The sequence below is a fragment of the Pelodiscus sinensis genome, chromosome 2, assembly GCF_052426305.1.
Source record: "Pelodiscus sinensis isolate ZL-2025 chromosome 2, ASM5242630v1, whole genome shotgun sequence".
NCBI lineage: Eukaryota > Metazoa > Chordata > Testudines > Trionychidae > Pelodiscus > Pelodiscus sinensis.
In genome coordinates this window covers 243939194-243964371 of record NC_143053.1, presented here as the reverse complement: position 1 = coordinate 243964371, position 25178 = coordinate 243939194, and the positions used below count along the sequence as shown (strand labels likewise).

The following is a 25178-nucleotide window of genomic DNA, read 5'->3' as shown; positions in this document are numbered from 1 at the left end:
TCTTCAGGACTCAACAGTATTTCTGTCCCAAATCACAAGCTAATTACCATGGACAGACTTATATGCATCCCCAAGTGGGGGTGAAAGGATTATTCTGAGAAAATAACTAATCCAAAAGTGATTCATCTAATGGAATGTTTACCAAATAGTGTTCCACGGAACCCTGGGGTTTCACAAAGTAAACCTAAGGGTTCCATGAGAAAACTTTACTCCCCCGTCCCCTGCACAGCCTGCAAGCAGCTCCCATTGGAGTTGTGCCGGCGAGGGTGGGCTCCTGGCGGTGCGTGGCTCTGGGAACTCCACCACCCACTGCGGCTGCCTCACCACTGCGCATGGTGTGGCCCTCTCCTTACCCCGCAGGATTGCCCCTGTCCCATGGGACCTCCGGTACGGAAGCATGCGCCCCCTCTCTCTCCCTTCCCCCCACGTGTGCAGGTGGCGGCTTGTTGCAGTGACTGCTGCTGCTCGGAGGGAAGGGGTGCTGAGTAGCCACTCCTGGGCCTCGCCATTTTTAAATTGCTGCCTGCACTCCGATCCCAGAATGGAACTTGGCTGGGGCACTGCCCCTCCCACTCAGGGCATGTTTTGGCTCTGACCACCCTCGGGGTTTGCTCAGGCCTGCTGCCCCTGTGTGTGCTGTTGGTCTCTCTCCCCCCTGCATCCCTCCCTAGCCTGCTGGGGAAGCGGCAGAGTCTGGTCTGGTGGTGAAGGTCGGGGTGGACACAGACACAGACACCCCTGCCAGCGGGAAGCCTGACCTGGTGCTGCAGCTGTGCTGGAATCCCTCCTGCTGGGGGAACAAGAGCATGCTGCCTGGAGGCTTTCTCTGCTGCAGCAGGGTGCCAAGCCAGGTAAGCATTGCTCCTCATTCCTGCACCCAAATCCACCTCACTCACTTCCCTCCCCGTGCCAAGGCCTCGCATTCTCAGCTTGCTCTGACACCCTACCCCAAGACCGCTCCTGTACCCTCTCTCCTGGCCAGGCACCCTGCCCCAAGTCTCTTCTTGTACCCTCCCTCCTGGCCAGGACATTGCAGATCATCTTTGCAATTCATACTCAAACATCATGAAGTATTTTCCAACCATAAGTGACAATAACTGGATTTGAAATCCATTAAGTAAACAGAAAAGCCAGTCCGTTTTTGTACACAAGATTATGAAAACCTAATTGAAATCGCTTCAGAAGGCCAATTAATACAAAAATTTAAAGAAATTTTTCTGATTACATTTTGGGGTGGTTTATGTCAAGTATATTCAGCTTTATCAAGACGTGCAATTCATCAGTTGTTACCTTTTGCCAGCACATACTTGTTCAAATTAACGCAGCAGCAAAAACAAAAAACATAAATCGACTGAATGCTGCGCCAGGTATGCAAATCCAACTTTCCAGTATTAAACCAAATATAAACAGAATTTGCCGAGAAAAGAAGAAAAACCATTGTTTGCATTGAACACTGCCGATATAATGCATTTTAAGTTTTTGAGCTTTATCTTTTGTACACATTAAATGTAGTTTTTAAATATGTGCAATTAAACTAAATGTTGATCTCTTGACCTTGTTTAGCATTTGTATATTATTATACTTTCTTATTTGTGGTCTACTTTTTCAGCTACGTATATAATACTGTTATTAGGGGTTCTGCGAAATTCTTTCGAGTTTAAAAGGGTTCCGTGGCCAAATAAAATTGGGAAACACTGATCTAATGGCTCCATCAATATGAAACATTCAGTTGCTTCCATGAATGAGACTTTGAAGATGAGAATTCAGGTATCAGACTAATATCAAAGCACAATACATCTATTAATCACCTACATTAAACCATTAAAAATATGGAAGGCTTAGCATTAATACTCCGTGACATGCTGTAGAGCCAAATTTAATTTCTGATTTGTCTCTGTCTCATTATTATACTGTCTTTCTACTCAACAGCAGGATTTCTAGATGCTATAGGAGCCACACTGATAAAATCATAGGACTGGAAGGGACCTTGAGAGGTCATCAGGTTCAGTCCCCTGCACTAATGGCAGGAGTGAGCATCATCACTAGACTGTCCTAACAGGTACTCGGAGATTTTAAAAAGCAAGTTAGACAATGGTAGAGATTCCACAACCTCCTTAACCACCCTGACATTTGGAAGTTTTTCCTAATGTGCATCCTATACTTCCCTTGCTGTAGTTTAAACCTATTCATCAGAAGTTAAGGAGAATAATTTTTCTCCCTCCTCCTTGTATAACAACTATTTAGATATTTGAAGACTGTTATAATGTCCCTTTTCAATCTTCTCTTTTCCAGACTAAATAAAGTGTGTATATGGGGTGTGGTGGTGGTTTTTTTTTTTTTTTTTTTTTTTTTTCCTTCAATCTTGCCTCATAAGCCATGCTTTCTGGACCTTTTAATCATTTTTGCTCTTCTATGGACTTTTTTTTCCCAATTTGCCCACATTTTTCTTGCCTTACCTTTCTTTTTCCTTGTAATTTAAATATAGTTGGGACCTTTAAAGAGCTCCATCCTGTTTTTCCTGTTGCCTAAACATTTATTGCATTCAGTTGCAGTGGGAAAATTAGACTTGATGTGTGTTGCCTTTGAAACTAATTGGCTCCTACGTATTTCTGCCTTGTCTGCTTCCTATGATTTAATACTTTAAGTGCCCCAATTTAGAATACAAAATCATGTCTTGCTTTTAGTTCAACATACAGGAAAAAAGTTATAGTTCATTTGTTGGCACTAAAATTTGTGTGTGTGAGACCCAATAAATCAGGAATTGGATTGCTAGTATGTTTAAACAAAACAGAAACCCAGTCTTTCATGGCAAATAATGCTATAATATAATATTTTAAATTTCTAACTATCAATCAAATTTAACATTTTTACGTTTTCTATCCACTGTCCCAGGACAGGAGAACTCTTTTTTTTTTTTTTTTCTGAGGGATGGGAAGAACTGGGTGGAGATTAGACTGTCTAGAGAGAGACTGATGCTTGGGCTTTGGTTTTCTGTGACTAATGAAGGTTTGCTCCCACAAGATAATTTCTGACTTGACTTGAGATCAACAGCATTCCATTATGCCGATTTTAGTATATTAAAACTGGTTACTGCATAACATACATTCTTCATTATTTTGATGAGATGAGAAACTGCTGAATTTAAACTTCATTTCCGCTAGAATATTTTCTCAAGATAAGTAAAACTGTACCTAATCAAAGGAGTATAATTTAGAAACTGTAGATATCTTCAATTGCTCTGAGTCTTAAACACTAAGAAGAATTAATTTATTTTATCAAAATGCAGGACAATGTAGCACTTTATTTTATCAGTGTTTTTTTAATAATCCAGGCGGAATGTATCCAAACCCTGGAACTAGGAAAGTCATTTTTCTCTGTCATCACAGGAAATTTGATGTGGTTTTGTTCTTTAAAAGTTGTGGGCTAATCTGATTTGGTTCTGGTAGAATATTCAAAATATTCTCTTACACACTGTAATAAAAATACAATTAATAGAATACTAGAACTGGAAAGGACCTCAAGAGTTGTCATGTCTAGTCCCCTGCCCTCACAGCAGGGCCAAGTACCGTCTAGATCATCCCTGATAGATGTCTGTCTAACCAGCTCTCAAATATCTCCAATGATGGAGAATCTACAACGTCTCTAGGCAATTTATTCCAGTGTTTCACCACCCTGACAGTTAGGAAGTTTTTCCTAATGTAACTTAAACCTCCTTTTGCTGCAATTTGAGCCCATTGCTTCTTGTCCTATCCTCAGAGGCCAAGGAGAACAATTTTTCTCCCTTCTCCTTGTAACACCATTTTAGATACTTGAAAACCACTATAATGTCTCCTCCCAGTCATCTTTTCTAAACTAAACAAGCCCAATTCTTTCAGTAGTCTCTCGTGGGTTATGTTTTCTAGACCTTGAATCATTTTTGTTGCTCTTCTTTGGACCTTCTCCAGTTTCTCCACATCTTTCTTGAAATGTATTGTCCAGAACTGTACACAGTACTCCAACTAAGGCCTAATCAGTGCAGAATAGAGCAGATGAATGACTTCTCATGTTTTGCTCTCAACAGTCCTGTTAATGCATCCCAGAGAAATGTTTGCTTTTTTTGCATCGGTGTCATACTGTTGACTCATATTTAGCTTGTGTCCACTATGACCCCTAGATCCCTTTCTGCAGTACTCCTTCCTAGACAGTCACTTTCCATCCTTATGTGTAGAACTGATTGTTCCTTCCTAAGTGGAGTACTTTGTATGTGTCCTTATTGAACTTCATCTTATTTACCTCATACCATTTCTCCAGATCATTTTTAAATTTATGACCATATCCCCCAAAGCACTTGCAACACCCTCCTCCGCCCTCTCCCCCGCCTGAGCTTGGTACAATCTTCAAACCTAATAAGCACACATTAATCGGTGATGAAGATATTGAACTGTACTGGTCACAAAACTGACCCCCTGCGGAACTCCCTTCCAGCATGACTGTGGATCTCTGAGAATGGTTATCCAGTTATGCATCCATCTTGTAGTAGCCCCATCTAGGTTGTATTTTCCTAGTTTATTGATTAGGAAGGTAACGCGAGACATTATCAAATGTTTTACTAAAGTCTCGGGATAGCAAGTCCACTGTTTTCTTCCTTAACCATAAAAGTTATCATATCAAACAAAGCTATAAGATTAGTTTGGCATGGTTTGTTCTTTACAGATCCATGCTGGCTGTTACCTATCACCTTACTTTCTTTCAGATGTTTGCAGATGAATTTTTAATTCCTTGCTTCATTATCATCCCTGGCACAGAAGTTAAACTGACTGCTCTATAGTTTCCTGGGTTGTTCTTATTTCCATTTTTAATAGCTGGGCACTATATTTGCCTTTTTCCATCTTCTGGAATTTCTCCTGACTTCCATGACTTTTCAAAGATGATAGTTAAAAGGTTCAGATGCCTCCTGTATCAGCTCCTTGAACATTTGAGGGTGCATTTCATCAGGCCCTGGTGACTTGAAGACATCTACGTTTTCTAAGCAATTTAAAAAAAAATTATTTTAACTTCTAAACGTTCCCCATTTCCACTAGCATTCACTATGTTAGGCATCCCGTTGTCATCGATCTTCTTTGAGGAAAACCAAAACGAAGTTATTAAGCACGTCTACCATTTCAAAATTTCCTGTTTCTCCCTCTTTATTGAGCAATAGGCCTACCCTGTTCTTGGTCTTCCTCTTGCTTCTAATTTATTTGTAGAATGTTATCTTGTTACCTTTTATGTATCTAGCTAGATTGAGCTCGTTTTGTGCCTTTGCTTTTCTAATCTTGCCCCTGCATACTTGCATTATATATTATATTAATCCTTTGCAATTTGATCTAATTTCCACGTTTTATACAACTACTTTTTGATTTTTAGGTCATGTAAGATCTCCTGGTTATGTCAAGATGGTCTCTTGCCATACTTTATCTTTCCTATGCAGTGGAATAGTTTTATTTTGGTCCCTTAATAATGTTATTTTGAAAAACTGCTAACTCTTTTTAGTTGTTTTCCCCCTTAGTCTTACTTCCTATGGGACCTTACCTACCAGCTCTGAGTTTACTAAAATCTGCCTTCCTGAAATCCATTGTCTCTATTTTGCTGTTCTCCCTTCTACCATTCCTTAGAATCATGAATTCTGATTTCATGTTCACTTTCACCCATGCTGCCTTCCACTTTCAGATATTCAGCCAGTTCCTCCGTATTTATTAAATTCAGATCTAAAACAACTTCCCTCTAGTAGCTTTTTCAAGCTTCTGAAATAAAAAAATTGTCTCCAATGCAGTCTAAGAACTTACTGGATAATCTTGCCCTGCTGTTAGTTTCCCAAAAGATATCTGGATAGTTGAAGTCCCCCATCACCACCAAATCCTGTGCTTTGGATTATTTTGTTAGTTTAAAAAAGCCTTCCTTATCCACCTCTTCTGCCTGAGTAGGTGGTCTGTTAGTATACCACTAGCATGCCATCACCCTTCCCTGGCTTGCCATCACCATTTTTTTAACATAACCCAGAGATTCAACAAGTCTTTCTCCTATGCTCATCTCAATCTCAATCCAAGTGTATCAATTGTTAATATATAAGGCAACACCACCTCCCTTTCCCCCCTGCCTATCCTTCCTGAGCAAGCTGTACTCTTCTATACCAATATTCCAGTCGTGTGTATTATCCCACCATGTCTCTGTGATGCCAACTATGTCATAGCTATGTTTATTTATTAGCACTTCAAGTTGTTCCTGCTTATTTCCCGTACTACTCGTGTTTGTATACAGGCATCTAAAATACTGATTTGATTTTGCCCCCGTTCTGCCTTGTCCCTCCTTCACTTCTGTTATAACCCATGCTCCCTCCCATTTCCGACCCATCTCCCAGGTCTCCATGTTTTTTACTTACCTGTGGGCTTTGCTCCGCTGTCCCTATCTAACCTAGTTAATCCTTCCTCACTAGATTAGCCAGTGTGAATCCAGATACTCTCTTCCCCTTCCTCAGAAGGTGAACCCCATCCCTGCTTAGTTCCAACAGTTGGTTAGAAGTGTTTTACAGAAATCATGTATACCTTAGATATGTAGTTATTGTATATTGTAGCCAAGCAAACCCATAAGATATGGTGAATCACTTGTTCTCAGTGTGTGCACAACAATTATTCATACCAGAAAGGTATAGACAGTGGAGCCCTTATACAAGACATTGATGTTTCTTATCTTGCCAGATTTTCTTTTAAAAAAAGGTTGTTTCTAGTGTGAGAGAGAATGTCTCTGGTAACACTAGTTTGTATACATCTCTTTTTCTTGTGATGCAGGCAGCTATTGAAACTCTGGAACTTCAGGAGGAAACAAAAGAAGAATCTGATGAAGAGGAGGAGGAGGATGAAGAATCTGGACGACAGCGTTTCAAAACTGAACGAAAAGAAGGAACAATCATTAGGCTCTCAGACATAACAAGAGAGAGGAGAAACATTCCAGAAACTTTGGGTAAGATTCTGTGGGGATGGACTATAATAAATAATGACAATAAAAGAAAGGAAAGCATTTAATTATGTAAAACCCTATTCGCCAGTAAATGTTGTTCTTAAGTTAAAAGAATGTAGTTTGCCATAGATTCTGCTTGTCTATATCCAAGCTGTCCAGTCTTCTGTTGCTTCTTTTCCTAATAGTTTTAGTTGTCCTCCTCCTTCAGATAATCAGAAGAAGAATATGCTTTTTCAAAAGCCAATGCAATGTGTATTCTTTGAAGCTTTCTCTCCCTCTTACCACTTAGCCCCATCTTCTCATCAGGCTGTCCTTTTAACAAGGGTTCTGGAACAGTTTTTTTTATAGGGGATATTGTGAGCCATCGAGACAAACTGAAAATCCTATACATAATGGAAACCACTTCAAATCAGAGGGTGCTGCAGCACTCTTGGCATCCCTCATTTTAGCACCTATGCCTTTTAAACAGCAGCTGGCTATACACTGGGGAAATTCCCACTACTGTTTTAGTATTTCCAACTTATAAATAACCCCTGCAGATTTTCATGCTTGTGTTAAGGCTCACAATAATAGTAAATATCACACTGATTGAAAACAACTTGCCCTGGTACATTGGCACACAGGATATATCCAGCTGCAGTGAATGTGTGCTTGGCACGTGTTTCAGCATTGAAGTGGGAAAGCCATTATATGCTATTCCTAATAAGACTTTTTATTTATTAGCTAATAAACTGTTATGACATTATGTGCAATTTCAGTGGAAAAAGTGATAAATTGATTTTCGGCTTTCTCTTATTTGCCCAGTTTTAGTCCATCTGTCCAAATAGTCACAGTGAGGTATCTTGGAAAGGGGTTACTTTCACCAAGTCTTCCTATGTGGTAATACTGAATTATTTGATACTGTGATATTTAAAAAAAAAAAAATCATTGCCCTGTTGAGAATCACTGAGGCTACTGTTTGTGTTGGATTTCAGATAATGCAGCACTTTTAGTATATATCTTGATGTCCTAATCAGTACCAGCATTTGATGCTAGAAGTGCTTGGTACTACAGGGATTAGATGCTAATACACAATGATCTAGAATCAAGACTAGCCAGATTCAAAATATGGCTGTCGGTGAAGTATTTGCCTTTGTACAGTGATCACAGTTCTACTGCAGAAACTTAAGTATCAATTCAAACTGTGGAAAGAGATTTGGATGTCTTCCTGAAGAGTCAAAATATGAAGCAGCTAACTTGAGAGGGAATGGGAGGGGAGCTTATCAGATGCCATTAGTCTGCAAGGCCTTGAGTGCAGATGGTGCTGACATTGATGCTTGCAGATACTTATGGCGCCACCCATGAGGTATTAAAATTTTCTGTAAGATGTCTGGAATATTTTTTGGAAGACTGCAGAAGCTATATTCACAAGAGTAAAGGGCTCTTGTTTTTTTTTAACTCTGGTCCCTCTTCAGGTAAAGAAGGTGGCAAGGAAAGAGCCTCTCACTGGAAGTTAGTGTACATTAATTCAGTTATCAGGTTTTTTCTGCTTACCTTCAGAAGAAAGCCACTGTGTCCTAAACCTCCAGATTTTCCTGTAAGAGCATCTTTTATGGAGGGGGAGATTAAGGGCCTTTTTTCCTTCCATAACCACCAGTTTCCTAAACTCCATCAAGGCAAAATATCTTGCTTCAGAGAGACTCCTCCGAATTGCCGTTCTTGAGATTCCTCTGTAGTTCAACAGTACGAATCATAGAATACTAGAACTGGAAGGGACTTTGAGAGGTCGTCCAGTCCAATCCCCTGCACTCATAGCAGGATCAAGCATCCTGTAGATCATCCCTGAGGGAACGTCTAAACTACATGGCTCCATCGACGGAGCCATGTAGATTAGTGTACTCGAAAAAGGGAAATGAAGTGGCGATTATTTAAATCGCCGCTTCATTTCCCTATGTCTAGAAACCTCATCTACATGGCTCCGTCGATGGAGCAATGTAGTCTAGACATACCCTGATAGTCTATCTAACTGCTCTTAAATATCTCTAATGATTGAGATTCAGCAACCTCCCTAAACAAGTTTCTTCCAGTGCTTGACCACCCTGACAGGAAGTTTTTCCTAATGTTCAACACAAACCTCCCTTGCTGCAATTGAAGCCCATTGCTTCTTGTTCTATCAGCAGAGGTCAAGGAGAACAATTTTTCTTCCTCCTCCTAAATAACACCCTTTTAGGTACTCAAAAAAAAAGAATAATGAAGAAAAATGGTGTAAGAAATTTGATTCTTCTTGACAATCAATGAGTTCAAGCTGTTGAGGGGAAGGAGGGGCGGGGAGAAAGGAAATAGTTTTTATTTCAGAAATGTATTCGCTCTGACGAATCCTGTCAACAAGAATTATGCTACAGATGTAGGTCTGATTGGCGCAGCAAAATTCATGGCATGTAATCCATGTCAAATGTATGAATGAGACAATCTCAGTGGACCCTGAGATCTTGGTAGTTTCAAATCAGAGAAGACTATTATTAAATCTGGCCAATGAATGAACTCATATTTTGTTCTCTATATAGAACAGGGATGGGCAATCATTTTTGGTGGGGGACACGCCAAGATTTTGGAAAGTGGTCAAGGGCTGCACTTCTCTGTCAAGGTGGTGCAGGGTCGTGGAAGGAGGCTGGGTACAGAAAGGCTTATGGAGTAAGAGACGGGGGTGCAGAAGATGGTGTGAGCTCTGAGAGGGAGTTTGGGTGAAGGAGGGGGGTTGTGACCTGGGTCAGAGGGTTGGTGCAGGGTCTGGGAGGGTGCAGGAGAGGATTCTGGCCTGGGGGAGCAGTGTAAGAGAGGGTACAGAGCCTGGGAGGTAGTTGTGACCTGGGGCAGGGGAGTGCGGAGGGTTTGGATAGCAACCTGAGGGAGGGATTCGTGTTGTGGGAGGGGCAGAGGTGCCAGAGGCAGGCTCTGGCTGGTAGATGCTTACCTAGTTTTTCCTGGCCAACACCTCCAAGGCAGGCTGGGCTCCCTGCCTGCTGCGGCCCCAGATCACGTAGAGCTGCAGGCTATTCCGTCCATGTGGCTTTCAGCTCTGGAAGGGGGAAGAGGCTTGTGCTGCCCCCATCTCCCAGGCCAAACTCTCAGTACCTATTGTTTGGTTGTTTCCAGCCAATAGGAGCTGAGAGATTGGCTGGGGTCAATTCCTATTGGTTGGCTGTTTCTGGCCAGTAGGAGCTGAGGATTGGGCTGGTGGTGGGGAGATCACACGAAGCCTCCCTCTCCTTCCGGAGCAGAGATCCACCAGACTGTGCTTTAAACCCATGGCAACTGTGTGCCTGAGGGTCTCAGCGGGGTGATCCACGGGCCAGATCTGACCCCAGGGGCAGTATTTTGCCCAGCCTTGATGAAGGCATACTGATGGGGATGAGAGGTGCTCTCTAGAAAGGCTTCACTCCAAAGCATTCTAATAATAATGCATAAGTAGTCTAGATATGAGGTGATCCTGAATGCACTAGCACCCTCATATGTATGTCTAGTCTACACACAAGTGTATCGCTGGCTTAACTGAAGTGATTTTTTTAAATGAAATCTGTTGAACTATTGTAGACACTTGCATAAAATTTTGTAGCTGCTAGTATTAAGGGAAATGGTGGCTGTAAACAGACTGAAGTATATCCAAGTGGCTTTGTAATAACTGAATGCTTAAGAGATTAAAGGGGAACAGTGCTTTTATATTAGTCTATATCAAGTTTTGTGGGTGGTTTGAGACATGGTTCAGATTACAAAAAAAAAATAAAATGACTTACGAACTAAAATAAATAGCATTTGATTAGTTCTATGTTTGTATGTTTTGCCAGTTGCTTTTGTTAGAACAGTTTCTGTAAATGTGATTTGTTTAATTTTTGTTTCTGTTAATGAAAGGACATGCAATAATTGATGCTTTTTAGCTGTTAAACTAACAGCAATGCAAAATTTGTCATTTGCATATAAATACCAGCCCTGCTCCTGGGATTACTGATTTAAAAATGAAACTTTGTTGCATAGCTACATCTCTTTACTTTACAGTCTGGACATAGTTGAGAAAACACTTAAAGACAAATTAACATTTCAGTTGAAGTTACAAACGTAATTTTCATCCTGTCACATTTTGGTGACCTTTAGTGACAGCTTGTCTCTATTGGAGGGAAGCATTCTTACTTGCTGATTAAAGATGTCATTTGAAACCATTTTATTACCAGGGTTAGTGAAATTAATCTTGACACTTAGAGCCACTAGAAAAATAATTGCTGATTCACTGCATTAACTGTGTATGCGTATGAGAGAGAATTGTGAAGTTAAGATTTGAATTTGTCTGTTGGGAAAATAAATATATAAAATGTAAAAATTATTCTCTTATGAATGGTGTTGAAACTTCATAAATGTGTGTGGGGTTTTTAACAAAGAAAATATAATTGGTGGTTTTGAAAAGATGTTAGGGAGACATGTTCTGGGAAGGATATAAAACAAGCTTCTGAGAGTGCTCATTTCATCCTCTGAGAGAAATATTAAATAAAGCTTTTTTATGTGCTCAGTGTTGACCATGTAATATTATTGGCTGGCTATGTAGAGCTTACATTGTGTATGCATGTATGCAACAAACTTCAAGGAAAGAGGAGGAATTACCTCTTTTGGGCTGGTACAATCGAAAGCCAGCAGCGTTCTTAAAAACAGCTCTTCTCCATTTTCCTGCTTTTCCCAGCAACTCCTCCCTCTATTTCTGATTTACAAAAAAAAAAAAAAAAAAAAAAAATGACTTCCATGCTATGGAAAGCCATACACAAAGCAGCTGGAACTGCAGTATTGCTGTATAGTGATGCTGATATCAGCAATAATATGTACAATGTAATCCATTTATGCTTGGTATAACATCTAACTTTTGAACAAAGGGAGTTTTTGGTCTGAAATAAAATATTTCATTAAATTTATTGCACTTTCATACACATGTGGAAACATACAATGCAGTAATGATGCAAGTCTGAGTGCTCCAATCAGGAAGCACACAAAATATCATGATTCAGACTTTGAGTCTACACATAGATCACATAAATGTACAGACACTATACTCCTGTGTGGAGTCTTAGGCCAGGTCAACATTCCAGACACCTATCGGTATAACTACATCACTCAGAAATATGAGTAATCCACACGCCTGAGCAACATAAATACTAAACTCCCCTTCTCCTCCATAAATAGCACATTGTCAATTGGAGACCTTTTGCCACTGACATAGCTACTGCCTATAACTATGCTCACAGGAGAAGCTTTCCCATCAGCATAGTAGCGTTTTCACCAAAGCAGTACAATGGCACAGCTGCAAGGGGCCTTTACTGACTGCAGTGGAGTACTATGCAGATGCATGTTTGCAGGGCTAAGGGATAAAGTTGGAACCTCCAAGTTGATTTTTGTTCTTTTAGGGCAAAGAATTAAAACACTTTATCTCTTTTGATTTCTAAGTGCTTTCACAGTCCTACAATGAAATATTTGTTAATTTTTTTTAAACTGCAATAAAACAAAATCATATCCAAATAATCACTATCTTCATAGTAGTGCTGCTGTAGTTTTGCCACAGAGCAGTATCCAGTCTAACCCTGTTGTTACATTCATAATTTTAAGGAACTGTATTTGTTAGCTGAAAAATTGAGCATGTCATCTGTGTTTGTCCGCTGCTAGATATAGTTCATAGAATGGGAAGAATAGCTGTGAGTACACAGTTGTAGGCACCTCTCCTTTTCCCCCAATTTACTGCATTTTTAGGGACCAACACAACTGAAATTTGTACCTTGAAACATTATATACGGGCATCAGCCTGCATACACAAGAAGAAAAATGAGACACAAGTGCTAGATCAGAACTCCATTATCTTTATCTACAAACTACAAGACAATAAATTGTCCAGTGCAGTTTGTCCTTCTTTTCATAATCTATTCCATCTGGCGAAGGGCTGCAGTCATCTCTCCAAGCCTTTAAAGCTGCTCCTAGCAAGCCTCTCTTTGTATGAGATCTAAGTGGCTAGGGAAAAAAGTACCTATAAATATTTTTAAAGTAACTGGTGAGATCTTTTAGTAGCATATTGAGATTTTAACAAAGTTGAAGTCTTTCCCCCTTCTTAAAACGACCTTGCACATTCTCCTTGATTGGCACAGGGCTGTTGTCCTCCCAAAGCCAGGTGCTGGATGGGAAGAGGAATTACTGCTTAGTACAGGCAGTCCCCGGGTTATGTACAAGATAGGGACTGTAGGTTTGTTCTTAAGTTGAATCTGTATGTAAGTCGGAACCGGCGTCCAGATTCAGCCGCTGCTGAAACTGATCAGTTTCAACAGCGGCTGAATCTGGACGCCAGTTCTGACTTGCATACAGACTCAACTTAAGAACCCCAGGCATCCCCAAGTCAGCTGCTGCTGAAACTGATCAGCGGCTGATTCCAGGAAGCCCAGGGCAGGGGCTTCCTGTAGTTAGCCACTGGTCAGTTTCAGCAGCGGCTGACTTGGGGACGCCTGGGGCAGAGCAGCTGGGGTGCTGCTGGGTTGGTCCAGTAGCGCCGCCACTCCTCGGCGCTACTGGACCAACCCAGCAGCACCCCAGCTGCTCTGCCCCAGGTGTCCTGATTCAGCCGCTGCTGAAACTGATCAGCAGCAGCTGAATCAGGACTCCTGGGGCAGAGCAGCTGGGGTGCTGCCGGGTTGGTCCAGTAGCACCAAGGAGCGGTGCTGCGGGACCAACTGGCAGCGCCCCACCTGCTCTACCACAGGCCCGGGGCTTTGCTTCATATCTCCCTGGTCTGCCGGGGGGGGAGGGGGCACTAGCTGCACCCCCCCACCCCCCAGCAGACCAGGGACACGGGGAGCAAAGCCGCAGTGGCAGCGGGGTGCCGCGCCGCGGCTGGGGCTTCGCTCCCGGTGCCCCTGAGGCTTTGCTCTGGCGGGACCCCTCCGCCTCCCAGCTTTGCTCCAGGTGTCCCTGGTCTGCTGGAGACGGTCCCCAGCAGACCAGAGGCACCGGGAGCAAAGCGGCAGTGGCGGCGGAGTCCCGCGCCTCTGAGGCTTTGCCAGAACAAAGCCTCAGAAGGTGCGGGACCCCTCGCCTCCCTGGCTTTGCTCCAGGTGTCCCTGGTCTGCTGGAGACGGTCCCCAGCAGACCAGAGGCACCGGGAGCAAAGCGGCAGCGGCGGCGGAGTCCCGCGCCTCTGAGGCTTTGCCAGAACAAAGCCTCAGAGGTGTGGGACCCCTCACCTCCCCGGCTTTGCTCCAGGTGTCCCTGGTCTGCTGGAGACGGTCCCCAGCAGACCAGAGGCACCGGGAGCAAAGCGGCAGTGGCGGCGGAGTCCCGCGCCTCTGAGGCTTTGCCAGAACAAAGCCTCAGAGGTGCGGGACCCCTCGCCTCCCCGGCTTTGCTCCAGGTGTCCCTGGTCTGCTGGAGACGGTCCCCAGCAGACATGGGGCACCCGGAGCAGCTTTTCTCGCCCCGGAGGTCGAGGTGGCGGGACTGCTGCACTCTGAGCGGTCCCGCTGCCTGCGAGCTCCGGGGCGAGAGAGCCCCATTCGTAAGTGCGGATCCGACATAAGTCGGATCCGCGTAACTCGGGGACTGCCTGTATATTGCTTTAGCTAACAGAAGCATACACCAGCCAGTAATCCAACTTTCTCCTCCTTGCCCAACTTGGCCTCATCTTCTCACCAGCAACTTGCCCAAAACTGCTCAAATATATAGTGAATGTTAAGGTGTCTGCAGTTTTTGCTAAATTTGTAATACTCAAAATTCTAAACCCTTCTTACCTTTTGTATTGCAAATATACAGCATTCACAATTCAAACACAAAGAGTCTCCAACCAAGTAAGAACAGCAGTGGGTTCCTATTTTTGCTCCTGTCACAGACACACCTCAGTCAGCTGTGAACTTCAAAGCTTAATGAGATCACTTAAAGTAACTTTAAATCAGTGATCTAAGTAGCTTTAGCTATTGTTTCATATGCCATATTTGTGGCTTAATCACATTCTTTTAGATTTTTCACCACATGGTTGTGTGAAGGACCATACAGAATGGGAAAATAACTAAGTAGAAGCATCAGAGGGGTAGCCGAGTTATAGACTAACTGGAAAAACTTAAACAATGAATAGTTTAGCAGCACCTTAAAGACTAAGAAAATATGTGCTGGTGATACGAGCTTTCGTGGACACAACCCTCTTCTTCAGATGAATGGAGTATTAAAGGTCCATTTCCAAAATAAATAGTTGGGGATGGGGGCAGGGAGAGAAGGAATGGAAAGCGGGGTGGGGGAGTAAGAGGGCGGGGGGGGGGGAGGAGTCATTTAGAGTGTGAACTGATTTATACCCAGCAATGCTTTCAGACATGCAAAATAAATACTTTTTCAAAACGTTCAATTTTTGATGGTATTATGAGAATCAAATGTCTTGATTCTGCCCCTTCAAATTGTAACATTAAACATGGATTATTATTTATTTTTATTTATAAAAGGATTTGTAAGTTAATTTTATCATACAGCAAATACATGTTCTAATATTGTTTAGTTTCCAGTTAAGATGAAAGGAAAAGTTGGTTTCAAAAGCAGTAGGTTGCATATTTGTATAATAAATAATTACACCGTATTTATTAATGATTTTTCTAGTTAAGTATTTAGCTTATTGTATTGCTTGTCACTAAATGGGCCTCCTTAAAATAAAGTATGCTTCTTCTGCATGCTGCTGGTGAAACTCACTCTATTTTATAAAAATTAGTGCAGACTTTGTATGTTAGTCAACACTTATACTATAGCTTAGTCCCCTGACTCAGTTACAGCATAGTTATCCCCTGACCTAGTAAAGGGCGTTGCCTTGAGTTTTGACTTAGCTCTAGGTCCTTGTACAGTGCCATCTCCTATACAGCGTTTAGCCATGTTGTAAACGAATTGGGGACAGTTCTTGTAATCAGGCTCTCAGTTGTAGATGGACCCAAAATCTGTAATGCATATTTAGTTTTTGTTTACCTGTAAAGCTCACCCCCCTTTTTTTGAGGCACATACACAGGAAAATAAATTGCATAAGAATGTGTGCATTATTTAGTTCTTTCATGTTTCTTAAAAATGGCATTATCTGAATTTGTTCAAATGTACAAAAGAGGTCTTTGACATAAGACAAATGTACAGAACAGAAGCATTTAAAACTGGTTATGGTGGCAGACTCAGTATAACATTTTCTTTAGTGTTTCTTGCCGCTTCATTTTCTGAATGTTTTTTCTGTGGGTAAACACAATTAAGTTACTAGCTGACAATGTAGTTACTTTCATGTAACTTAAACTTCTTAAGCAACAATCGACAACTGTAAGGCAGATTGCAACAGTAAAATAATATTTTCATGGTAATTTCTTAACCTTCTACTACGTTTACCTTTGTAGTAGTTACAAATGCACAAAAACATTGATTTTGCTTTAATGAAATGTTAACATGCCATTGCCACCTTAAGATGATCAAAGAGCTTGCAAATTTTATCTTGGTTGTAGTGATACTTTTCTCTAGTCATTGTGGTCTTTCTAATCCTTATAGCAAATAGCTAACATACGCATTTTTCCCATATAACAGAACTCTCTGCAGAAGCCAAAGCAGCGTTATTTGAATTTGAAGAAAGGGAAAGACAGTTTAAACAGGGACGCTATGGCTCAAGGAGAGGAGGGAGGAGAGGAGGTTCCATAATGTGTCATGGAATGGGAGAACAAAGGAGAGACAACAATGAAAGGGGAAGAATGAAGGATCACAGGCCTGCACTGCTGCCAACACAGCCACCAACAGCGGTAACACAGTAATTTCTTCATGGAAATGATACTTTTAAGAAAATAATTATAGCAGTTACACTGATTTGTAGGTCCTTGTCTTTCAAAACTAGGTTGAATTTTAGAAAAAATCTCCACTATTCTTAATCATTCACAAAGATTCAAAAACCTGAAACCTTATTGTACTGCAGCTCCAATGGATCTTAAAGGTAACATGGGCTTCTCATACTTTTGTGATTAGAACTTCACACACGTTGTTAACCAAAACATTTTTATGTGAAAAATGTAGATTCAGCAACGCTGAAACACTCCATGAATTCTTAATTTCTTATATCATTTTGGTCAGTGAAAAGGCTTAAAAAATTAGACCTTTTTTTGCAATTGAACTGTTCTGAATTTTTCATTCAAAATGACTCCCTTTTGAAGTGTTAAGTCTAATTTAAAACTTTAATGTGCAAAATCAAAATGAAATGTTTTGGTTTGACACACTTTTTTTGAACTTCTCAATTTGCTGAACAGATTAGTTTTTAGTCAAATATTTTTTTAAAATCTTCCCTGATTGTTTAGAATTGGTACCAATCCCAAAATATTCATTATTCACCTAATTGTAGTTGTGCATTGTGGAAGTATGAGAAATGTCACGTTTCCACTTTAGTATCCAAATTGCAAGCATTTTTTCAAATGACACAGAGACTCTGTTTTTTGGGTCAACAGAGGAACAGGTTAATTCCGGTTGTATAAGGGAGCCATCTATGATTTTGACACTAAGTCCAACATTACTGATTGCTGCTTAACCTAGATGGAAGAAATGTGACCAAATATTTCCTTATCTGCTGAATTTATCTCTGGTGACTTAAAAAGGTGTTAAAATAGTGATGTTAGTTTTTTTTTTTAACACTAAGTATTCTTCTTCGCATGATTGCTCATATCTGTTCCATGTAGGTGTGCGCGTGCAGTGTGCATGCATTGTCGGAAGTTTTTCCCTTAGCGGTACCTGTTGGGCCAGCAGGGGAGCCCTGTGGAGTGGTGCTGCTATATCGGCTAATATATACTCCCGCTGGCCCTCCATCCCCTCAGTTCCTTCTTACCTCCCGTGATGGTCATTGGAATGTGCTCTGTTCTTTCTCTGCAAGTGCTCCTTAGCAGTTCTCACCTAGTTGTCTTAGTTTAGAGTTGCTGTTAATTGTTCGTTCTCTTCTGTAAACAGTTCTCAGTGTTAAGTAGTTCATTCTGGCGTGGGGACTCGCTTTGCGCTCCCTGCTCCTGTGGTGGGGCATAGCTGGGCCCCAGGGCTTCAAGTCGTGTGCTTCAAGCCTATGCCCTGTGGGGATCCCCATGAAGCCTGCCTAAAGTGCCGTGGGGAGGCCCACCTTTCAGAGTCCTGCAAGATTTTCAGGGGATTCAATCCGTGAACCAAGCTGGAGTATGAGTCTTACCTTAAAATCTCGCTTATGGAGGTGGCTCTCTGTCCAGCACCGACCTCAAACCCTGCGCTGGCCAGGCAGAACACACTGGCCTCTGTGTGTAAAGCACCCCACCACTCCAGGGCCTCCCCAATATGGAGATGGTGCTGCAGAAGAAATGGAGGCTGAGCAGGAGCCGGTCTCTATCGCAGCATGTGCTGACACTACACCCTCGAGAAGGACATGGGACACCAGTGGGCTCGACACCCGAACCTTCGAGATTGGGCAGACTTCATATCAGCCCGAGCCGGGACTCCAGCAGAAGTCCACCTGGAGCCATCAACGCAGGATACCTTTCAAGCCACAAGGGACTTAATAAAGTTGACTTTGTCCCTGACCCAAGTGCCGTCCTTGAGGGGGGGAGAGGGGAAAGAGACAGACACTCTTGATGGCACAGGGCCGAGGCTTTGGCCTTAAGTGCTCCAGCACCAGTCCCAAGGTGGCATCATAGAGCCTCCCTGGTGCCCTCAACCAATATACTGGCACCACCTCTGTCAGCGGCCCTGGCTCTGTTCTTGGTGCTGACCCAAATCCCAGCCCCAGCACCAACTCCAGGGGCACCAGCACCGACCCCTGTGCACACTTCAGTGATAACACTGACACTGGAGCCCTCCATGACACTGCCGCTGACTCTAGCGGGACATGCAGCATGGTCTTTGCCACATTTTATTCTCATCTCTTTAAGTTTTGTTTGGCTGTTGGTCGTAGTCTGTGAATTAGGCTTGGGCACCACACACAAGAATGAATAACCTTTTAGCCCTTTCCTTTACTTCTCATTCCCTGCCTTATTTCCCCTTCATGATGATATTTTTTACTTTCAGATTATTCCTTCCCATGCTGGTAGTTGCAGTAGTTTCAGCTGGTTCTTGGAAACTATTGGAAACTGTGACCTTAAATTAAATTAATGGAGATTGCCTATCTCCTAGAACTGGAAGGGACCTTGAAAGGTCATCCAGTCCAATCCCTTGCCTTCACAGCAGGACCAAGTATCATCCCTGACAAATTTTTGCCCCAAATTCCTAAATGGCCTCTGCAAGGATTGAACTCTCAATCCTTGGTTTAGCAGGCCAATGCTCAAACCACTGAGCTATCCCTCCCCCCATTCTCTGAGATACCAACTTTAATTTTTCTGATTTTTCATCAGGGTACTTGGATTTTAACCAAGGAATTTTGTTCTTTTTGATTATTTGCAGAGTCATTCACAGAGGTTAATTCCTCCTCACCAGCAACAGCCTATTAGGAGTCTGTTCCCACAGCAACAGCTACAAACGCTACTTCCTATTCAGCATCAACATCATTCGTCTCCTCCTCCAGGGCTACATATGCCACCCCAGATTGAAACACCTGGAATAATGATGACTCCACCCCCAGTGACACCTCAGCAACCAAAGAACATACATATAAACCCACATTTCAAAGGGACGGTAGTGACACCTGGGCAAGGTGAGTTTTCTAAATATTTTAAGTTCTGAATTAGCATTGCCATGCAGGGAGTGGGGAGAGAATATCTACACAGTTTTCCTGTGATCATTCAGTCAAACTTACATAACATACTTTCAGGCTTAAATTCTACTTAATCATAGAGCAAATATTTTGTAAAAGTTAGTAGCTCTTCTCTAAAATGACACTAAATGTAAAACTTGCATTATCCTTTAAGGAACAATTGACGTGCCAGATGTAAAGAAGGCATATTTAAATATTAGACATCAGGTTTCAGAAGTTAAGTGCTCCCGCTTATAATTTCACAAGTGGTATACTAGCTTCAGCAAGGCACATTCAGAACATCTGTGATTATACATCTGGTCCCCTTATGACCATTCGTATTTATGACTAAAGCTGTCATAAATGGCGGACCCCGAGTTACAAACGCGATTTGTGCTTACAAACAGCGCTGTCGCGTGTAACTCTATGGGGTCCGACTTACGAACAAACCGAGTTACAACCAATTGCTTGGTCCGTAACCGGTTCGTAAGTTGGGGAGCAGCTGTACTGTGGCACCCCTCAACGTATAGGTTGAACCCCTGAAATCTGGGAGACTCTGGTCTAGCAACATCTGTGGTCCGGCAGGACGATGGATGTTGCTGGACCACAGAGCTCTGGCACCTGGGAATACAAACCGGCTGAGGGCCCTGTCACCAGGGAGCCTCGGCTGGGCGGGACAGCAGCAGGACAGCTAGCAGCAAAAATGGGACAGCCAGCAAGCCCAATACCCAGGGATCCCTGGTGGAGGGCGGCAGAAACGGGTTAACCGGCAAGCCCTGTCCCTGGGGATTCCCAGTTGGGGGGCGGGGTGAAGCAGGGTTGCGGTGGCTGGGGAGCATCAACCCCTGGGAGCCCCAGTGGACCCAGAGCCCAAGTCCAAGCCCAGCAGGCTGGAGCCCAGTGGCAGTGGGGCCAGAGCAGAGCCAACCGCAGGGAGAGAGAGTCCTACGAGACTGGTGACAGGGGACCTCCCCATGTCTGGTAAATTTCCTCATTCGGGATGGGTCAGCTCCCAAGGGTACTGGACAAGGGAGCTCCTATCTGTATAATGATTGTATGAAAGATGCAAGTTTTGTCCATTATTTATGATGCTCCTGACATGATATGCTCTGCTTGTTCTTAACTCCACTATTGCTAATGGATTATTTGATTCAAAGCCTGAGAATCAAACTTTTTCCACAACTTGTTTAATTCAAGGACCCGTTGCTGGGTCACATTTTTTTGAGAACTTTCAACAAGTTGAAATTGCAATTTCTTTGGCTGTGTTGAATCTGAAACTAAAGAAAAAAATAGTTGTATAAATTGTGACTTTTGGAAGTACTTGCAAAAGAAATATTTTTTTTTACATTCTGATCATATACATTTTTTCTCCTCAAATAAACAAAGAGCTCACTTAAAGCTAACATTCTACTTATCATTCTATCAAATAAAGGAAAATTGCCAGGACTAGGCTTTGCCAATTGGGAGAAATCTTAAGTATGTTAATCCTGTACCAGATCCACTTCTCACATATGGGTTTCAGAATGGCTGTTTCCTGGAGATTATTTCAGTTTTCCATATCTTATAAAAGCAAATACTTCCCGCTTATTCAGTTAGTAGGTTGCAATACTTGCAGTAGTCTAGAAGGTCCTTAGTCTTGCATGAATCACTTTTGTTCACCCATCTTAAGATTTCCAAAGCAACCATTGAATGTATTTGATAAAAAGCAAAGAATCAGATTCTGCCTGTCCGCACCTCTTCAATCAGTCAGTAAAAGTCTAACCCCCAGATGAACAGCCTGCCTCTTCTAATTCCAGTAAACAGTGTTTGGAATTTTTACTCTGACCTCAAAAAAGGATACCAGCACATCCTCCATCCACCCTTTTATGGATTTGAACAGGAAAGAGGCAAAATGGAGATGTTTCAGTGCTCTCTGCACAGTTAGTCAAAAATTACAGGTAATAAGCAGTATTTCCTCTAAGGTGGGTGTCAGCACAGCTTCCCAGGTGATTAATCAGTCCCACCCAGTCGGAGGCTCCGGGCTCTGTGCACAGAGCTGACTGATTGGGCAGGTTGGTTAATCACCTCTGAAGCTGTGCTGCCACACATCTTAGAAGGAACACTAGAAACAGGGTGGATTTTGGAGTCACATGGGCAAATCACATGTCAATGCATGCTTCACTTAGTCATACTAGAGACCATCATCCATACTGTAGTTAGAATGTCCACAGGAAAATCCATTAAGTATAGCTAGGCATCTTCCATTGTGAGTTGTGTTCTTTGAAGAGCCATTTGACTTGAATAGTCCCTTCCAGGCTAAATACTTTGTAGATGGTAGCCAGAAGCAAACACATTAGAAATAAAGGTATAGAACCAGTACTCATAACTTCAGAAACAAAAAGGATACATACAACATAATTCTATTGACACCTTACTTGACACACATTGTGTAAGATTTGTTTGTTATAGAACAATGATAACAGCAGTGATCTACGTGGTCATATTTTAATCAGACAACATCACAGTTTCACTAAGTTCATTTGAATCCATTTAGTCTGAAATATACTTCCTGGAAATACCAAGACTTGAAGCTTAGGGTACTGAGACTAGCAGATTCTGTAAAACTGGAACTCAAGTCACTAAAACTATTTTGCAGGATTGTCTGGAATTTCAGCTAAATAATTTTACAGCAGGGCTGAGCCCAAGTATGATTAGGTCTTTTTACTAAGGACATTTTGTTCTAAATAGGAATCATGGAAATTTACTATCCACACTCCTATTTTCTCTTTCTCTAAATCTGTGAAACTTCTGGGGAAAGTGACAGAGAGAAGCCAGTCAGAGATGTTAGCCAGTAGGACCAGAAGCAAGCAAAGCAGAGAGAACTGCATTTAGGTGGTGGGGTAGGGATAAAATGGGATCAAGCCACCCTTCGCTCCTAGCATCCTCTGGATATGGAAGTGTGGGGGAAGAACCCCTTCTCTGAAGGCACTAGATCCCAGGTAGTACCTACCTACACTCATGCCAATTAGCCTTGAGATAAATGTTCAAGAGGAACCAGCCAAGAGACTTCAACTGGCAGGAGCAGAAGCAGCCAAAGTAGAGACCCGTGGTTATTCAGATAACTTCAGTTTTGACTGGACAACTTCTGCCATATTCTGATTGATTTGAATGTTTGTTCTTACCCTTCTCTTTCCACTCCTTTTATTATCATTTCGCTTTAGGTGTACTTACTGCACACTTGCCTCTTATCTTGTTCTCCCCTGCCCTGCCCCCTTGTACCGTTTCCCTTCAGTGTCATCTCTTCTGTTTCTAATGATTTCATTTATTTTTCCTAATCTTTCCATTTTATGTGTTCCCTTTGAACTAAACCCATCAGTAAAATAACTGTTGTAGAACAAAAGTGCTTGTTGCCAATACATTACTCACTGGGTGTATTATACCTAGGTTTGATGGAATTTAATTTTTTGTAAATTTTTGACATATTTATGCTTAAGAAATTTTAAAATATTTATCTATTTACACTTTCATAGCTGTGAAATTTTGGGATGGGTAGTCACAATTATTTAATGATAGTAGAGGCTGAGATTGAGAGTTAAAATTTTATAGCTATTAAAATATGTCTCAAAATATACAAATTAAATATCCTTAAATAGAAATATAATAAATTCAAAAGCAGCATTTTTTACATTATGTAAACTTCAGTTATTAAAGGAAATATTTTTTTCATCCATTTGTGTGTATGGGTTGGGGGGGAGCGGATAAATTTACATTTACTAATAAATCATCCATCCAGTAATAATTTAGATCCATTCACTCACCCTCTCTGTCTAGATCATAAGCTGTTTCGGGGCTAGGACTCTGTTTATATACAACAGTGGCACTTCGTTCTTGGTTAGCTTTTAGCCTGTACTGTAATAAACATAATTAATAATTTTAAACATCTTCTGAAACAGTCTCAACAGTTATAGTGTAGTATGTCACAAGGCTGCCATTTGAACTGTTGCATCAGAATTGTGGAAGTAGTCTCCCTAATGGCTACCACTTTGGCCTGAAGAGTGAGTTTGAAGCTTTCCCACTGAAAAGTCCTGTCTGTAGGTAACTCCTGTTTTCATACCAAAGATAAACTCTTCTTTCTATATAAGAAGAACTTGCCATTACTAGTCCAGTTCTCCAAGCCAAAGAAATCCCACAAAATAGTTTCATACCCCTTGTATCTGGGTTATACAATTTTCTTGTCTGAGCTATTTTTTCTTCAAATGAGATTTTTTTTTCTACTTTTTAAGATAGATGTTCAAATCAAATTTTTACCTGAGGAACACAACTATACTCCATGCTTTCTTTAACCTCTTTTTAGAAAAAAGGAAAGAGAAACTTACTCGTGAAAATCTTCAAATCTACTATGTCAGCTTCCAGTCACACCTTCGCCAGACCCATTGACATACAGCTACCAGTCACACCTTTGTATACTAGGTCCTTCACACTGCTATGTGTTAAACTTTCTTCCTTCCCTCCTGCAAATCTCTTGCCTCTTCCACCCCAGAATTTGAACACTAGAATGGTCAATACACTCCAGTATGAATAATTAACAAATATGATAGGACAGCATGGTTCCCAGCCTCAGCAATAATTTCACATCAGCTCAGTTTTAGAGTTTGTGGTTCAGGTTTTCCTCTTAATATTGATATAACAAATAACTATCCCAATAAGTGTTTTAAGGAGCTATCGAATTCAACAGAGTTACCAGACTGTTTCTTACTAACTTACTAAATTGCTATGTAGTGACTCAATTTTATCCTTTAAAACTAACTTTAAAGCAGTTTTCTGGGGGGGGGGGGGGGAGGCGAGGATTACTATTAAATTGCCTTAACAAGAGACATGGATGGTTTCTGCTCTCTTTATTATTTCCTAGTCATTTACCATCAGCTATTTATTTCCATTCTTATTCAAAATCCTGTCCAACATTGTGCTGTTCTAAAACGTTATATCACCAGTTCTCCCTCTTGTATCATTAAAATTTTGTGGATTAATTTGATGTTCAGAAAAAAAATGATGATTTTTAGCTATCTTTGCTACCTCAGCAGAGAGACAAGGATTGAAATGATTTGAACTATCATCTTTTACGAGCATTATATTCATTTGTGTGCTTAAAAAAAAAGAGGGGGAGCACTGCCAGAGGCAATGTACCAAAACAGATAATGACAGTTGAACAGAGTGCTGGCCTATTTTTTGTGTGTGTTCCTTATACAGCTTCCCCCCCTCCCCCCCCCCCCGCATCTTGGCCCTGACCTGTAACACTTCAGCTATTTTAGTCATGTTTCTGTCAAACTCCCCATCTTTCCAAATTGGGTGATGACTGTATGATGCTGACAGGTGTTCGGTAGGAACTAGGATGAAACCATCAAATTGATTTTCTACTGTAACTGAATACAGAGGTTGAATACAATCTTCCAAAGGTGAAAAGTTAGTGCACTTAGCCCAGTACTTCAATATAAAAACAGTAAAACAGAAAAATTCAACAGAA

General features: G+C 41.6%; 1 protein-coding gene across 7 annotated transcripts in view; it reads left to right on the top strand.

Moving 5' to 3' along the window:
* The window catches only part of RBM33 (RNA binding motif protein 33), a 171348-nt gene that overhangs the window by 34444 nt on the left and 111726 nt on the right, over positions 1 to 25178 (top strand). For all 7 annotated transcript variants that reach the window (XM_075922758.2, XM_075922757.2, XM_075922763.2 and 4 more), the window contains exons 7-9: positions 6804 to 6975; positions 16546 to 16754; positions 19390 to 19639. In XM_075922758.2, the coding sequence (XP_075778873.1) occupies positions 6804 to 6975; positions 16546 to 16754; positions 19390 to 19639 (631 nt within the window). The remainder of the gene's footprint in view (positions 1 to 6803; positions 6976 to 16545; positions 16755 to 19389; positions 19640 to 25178) is intronic.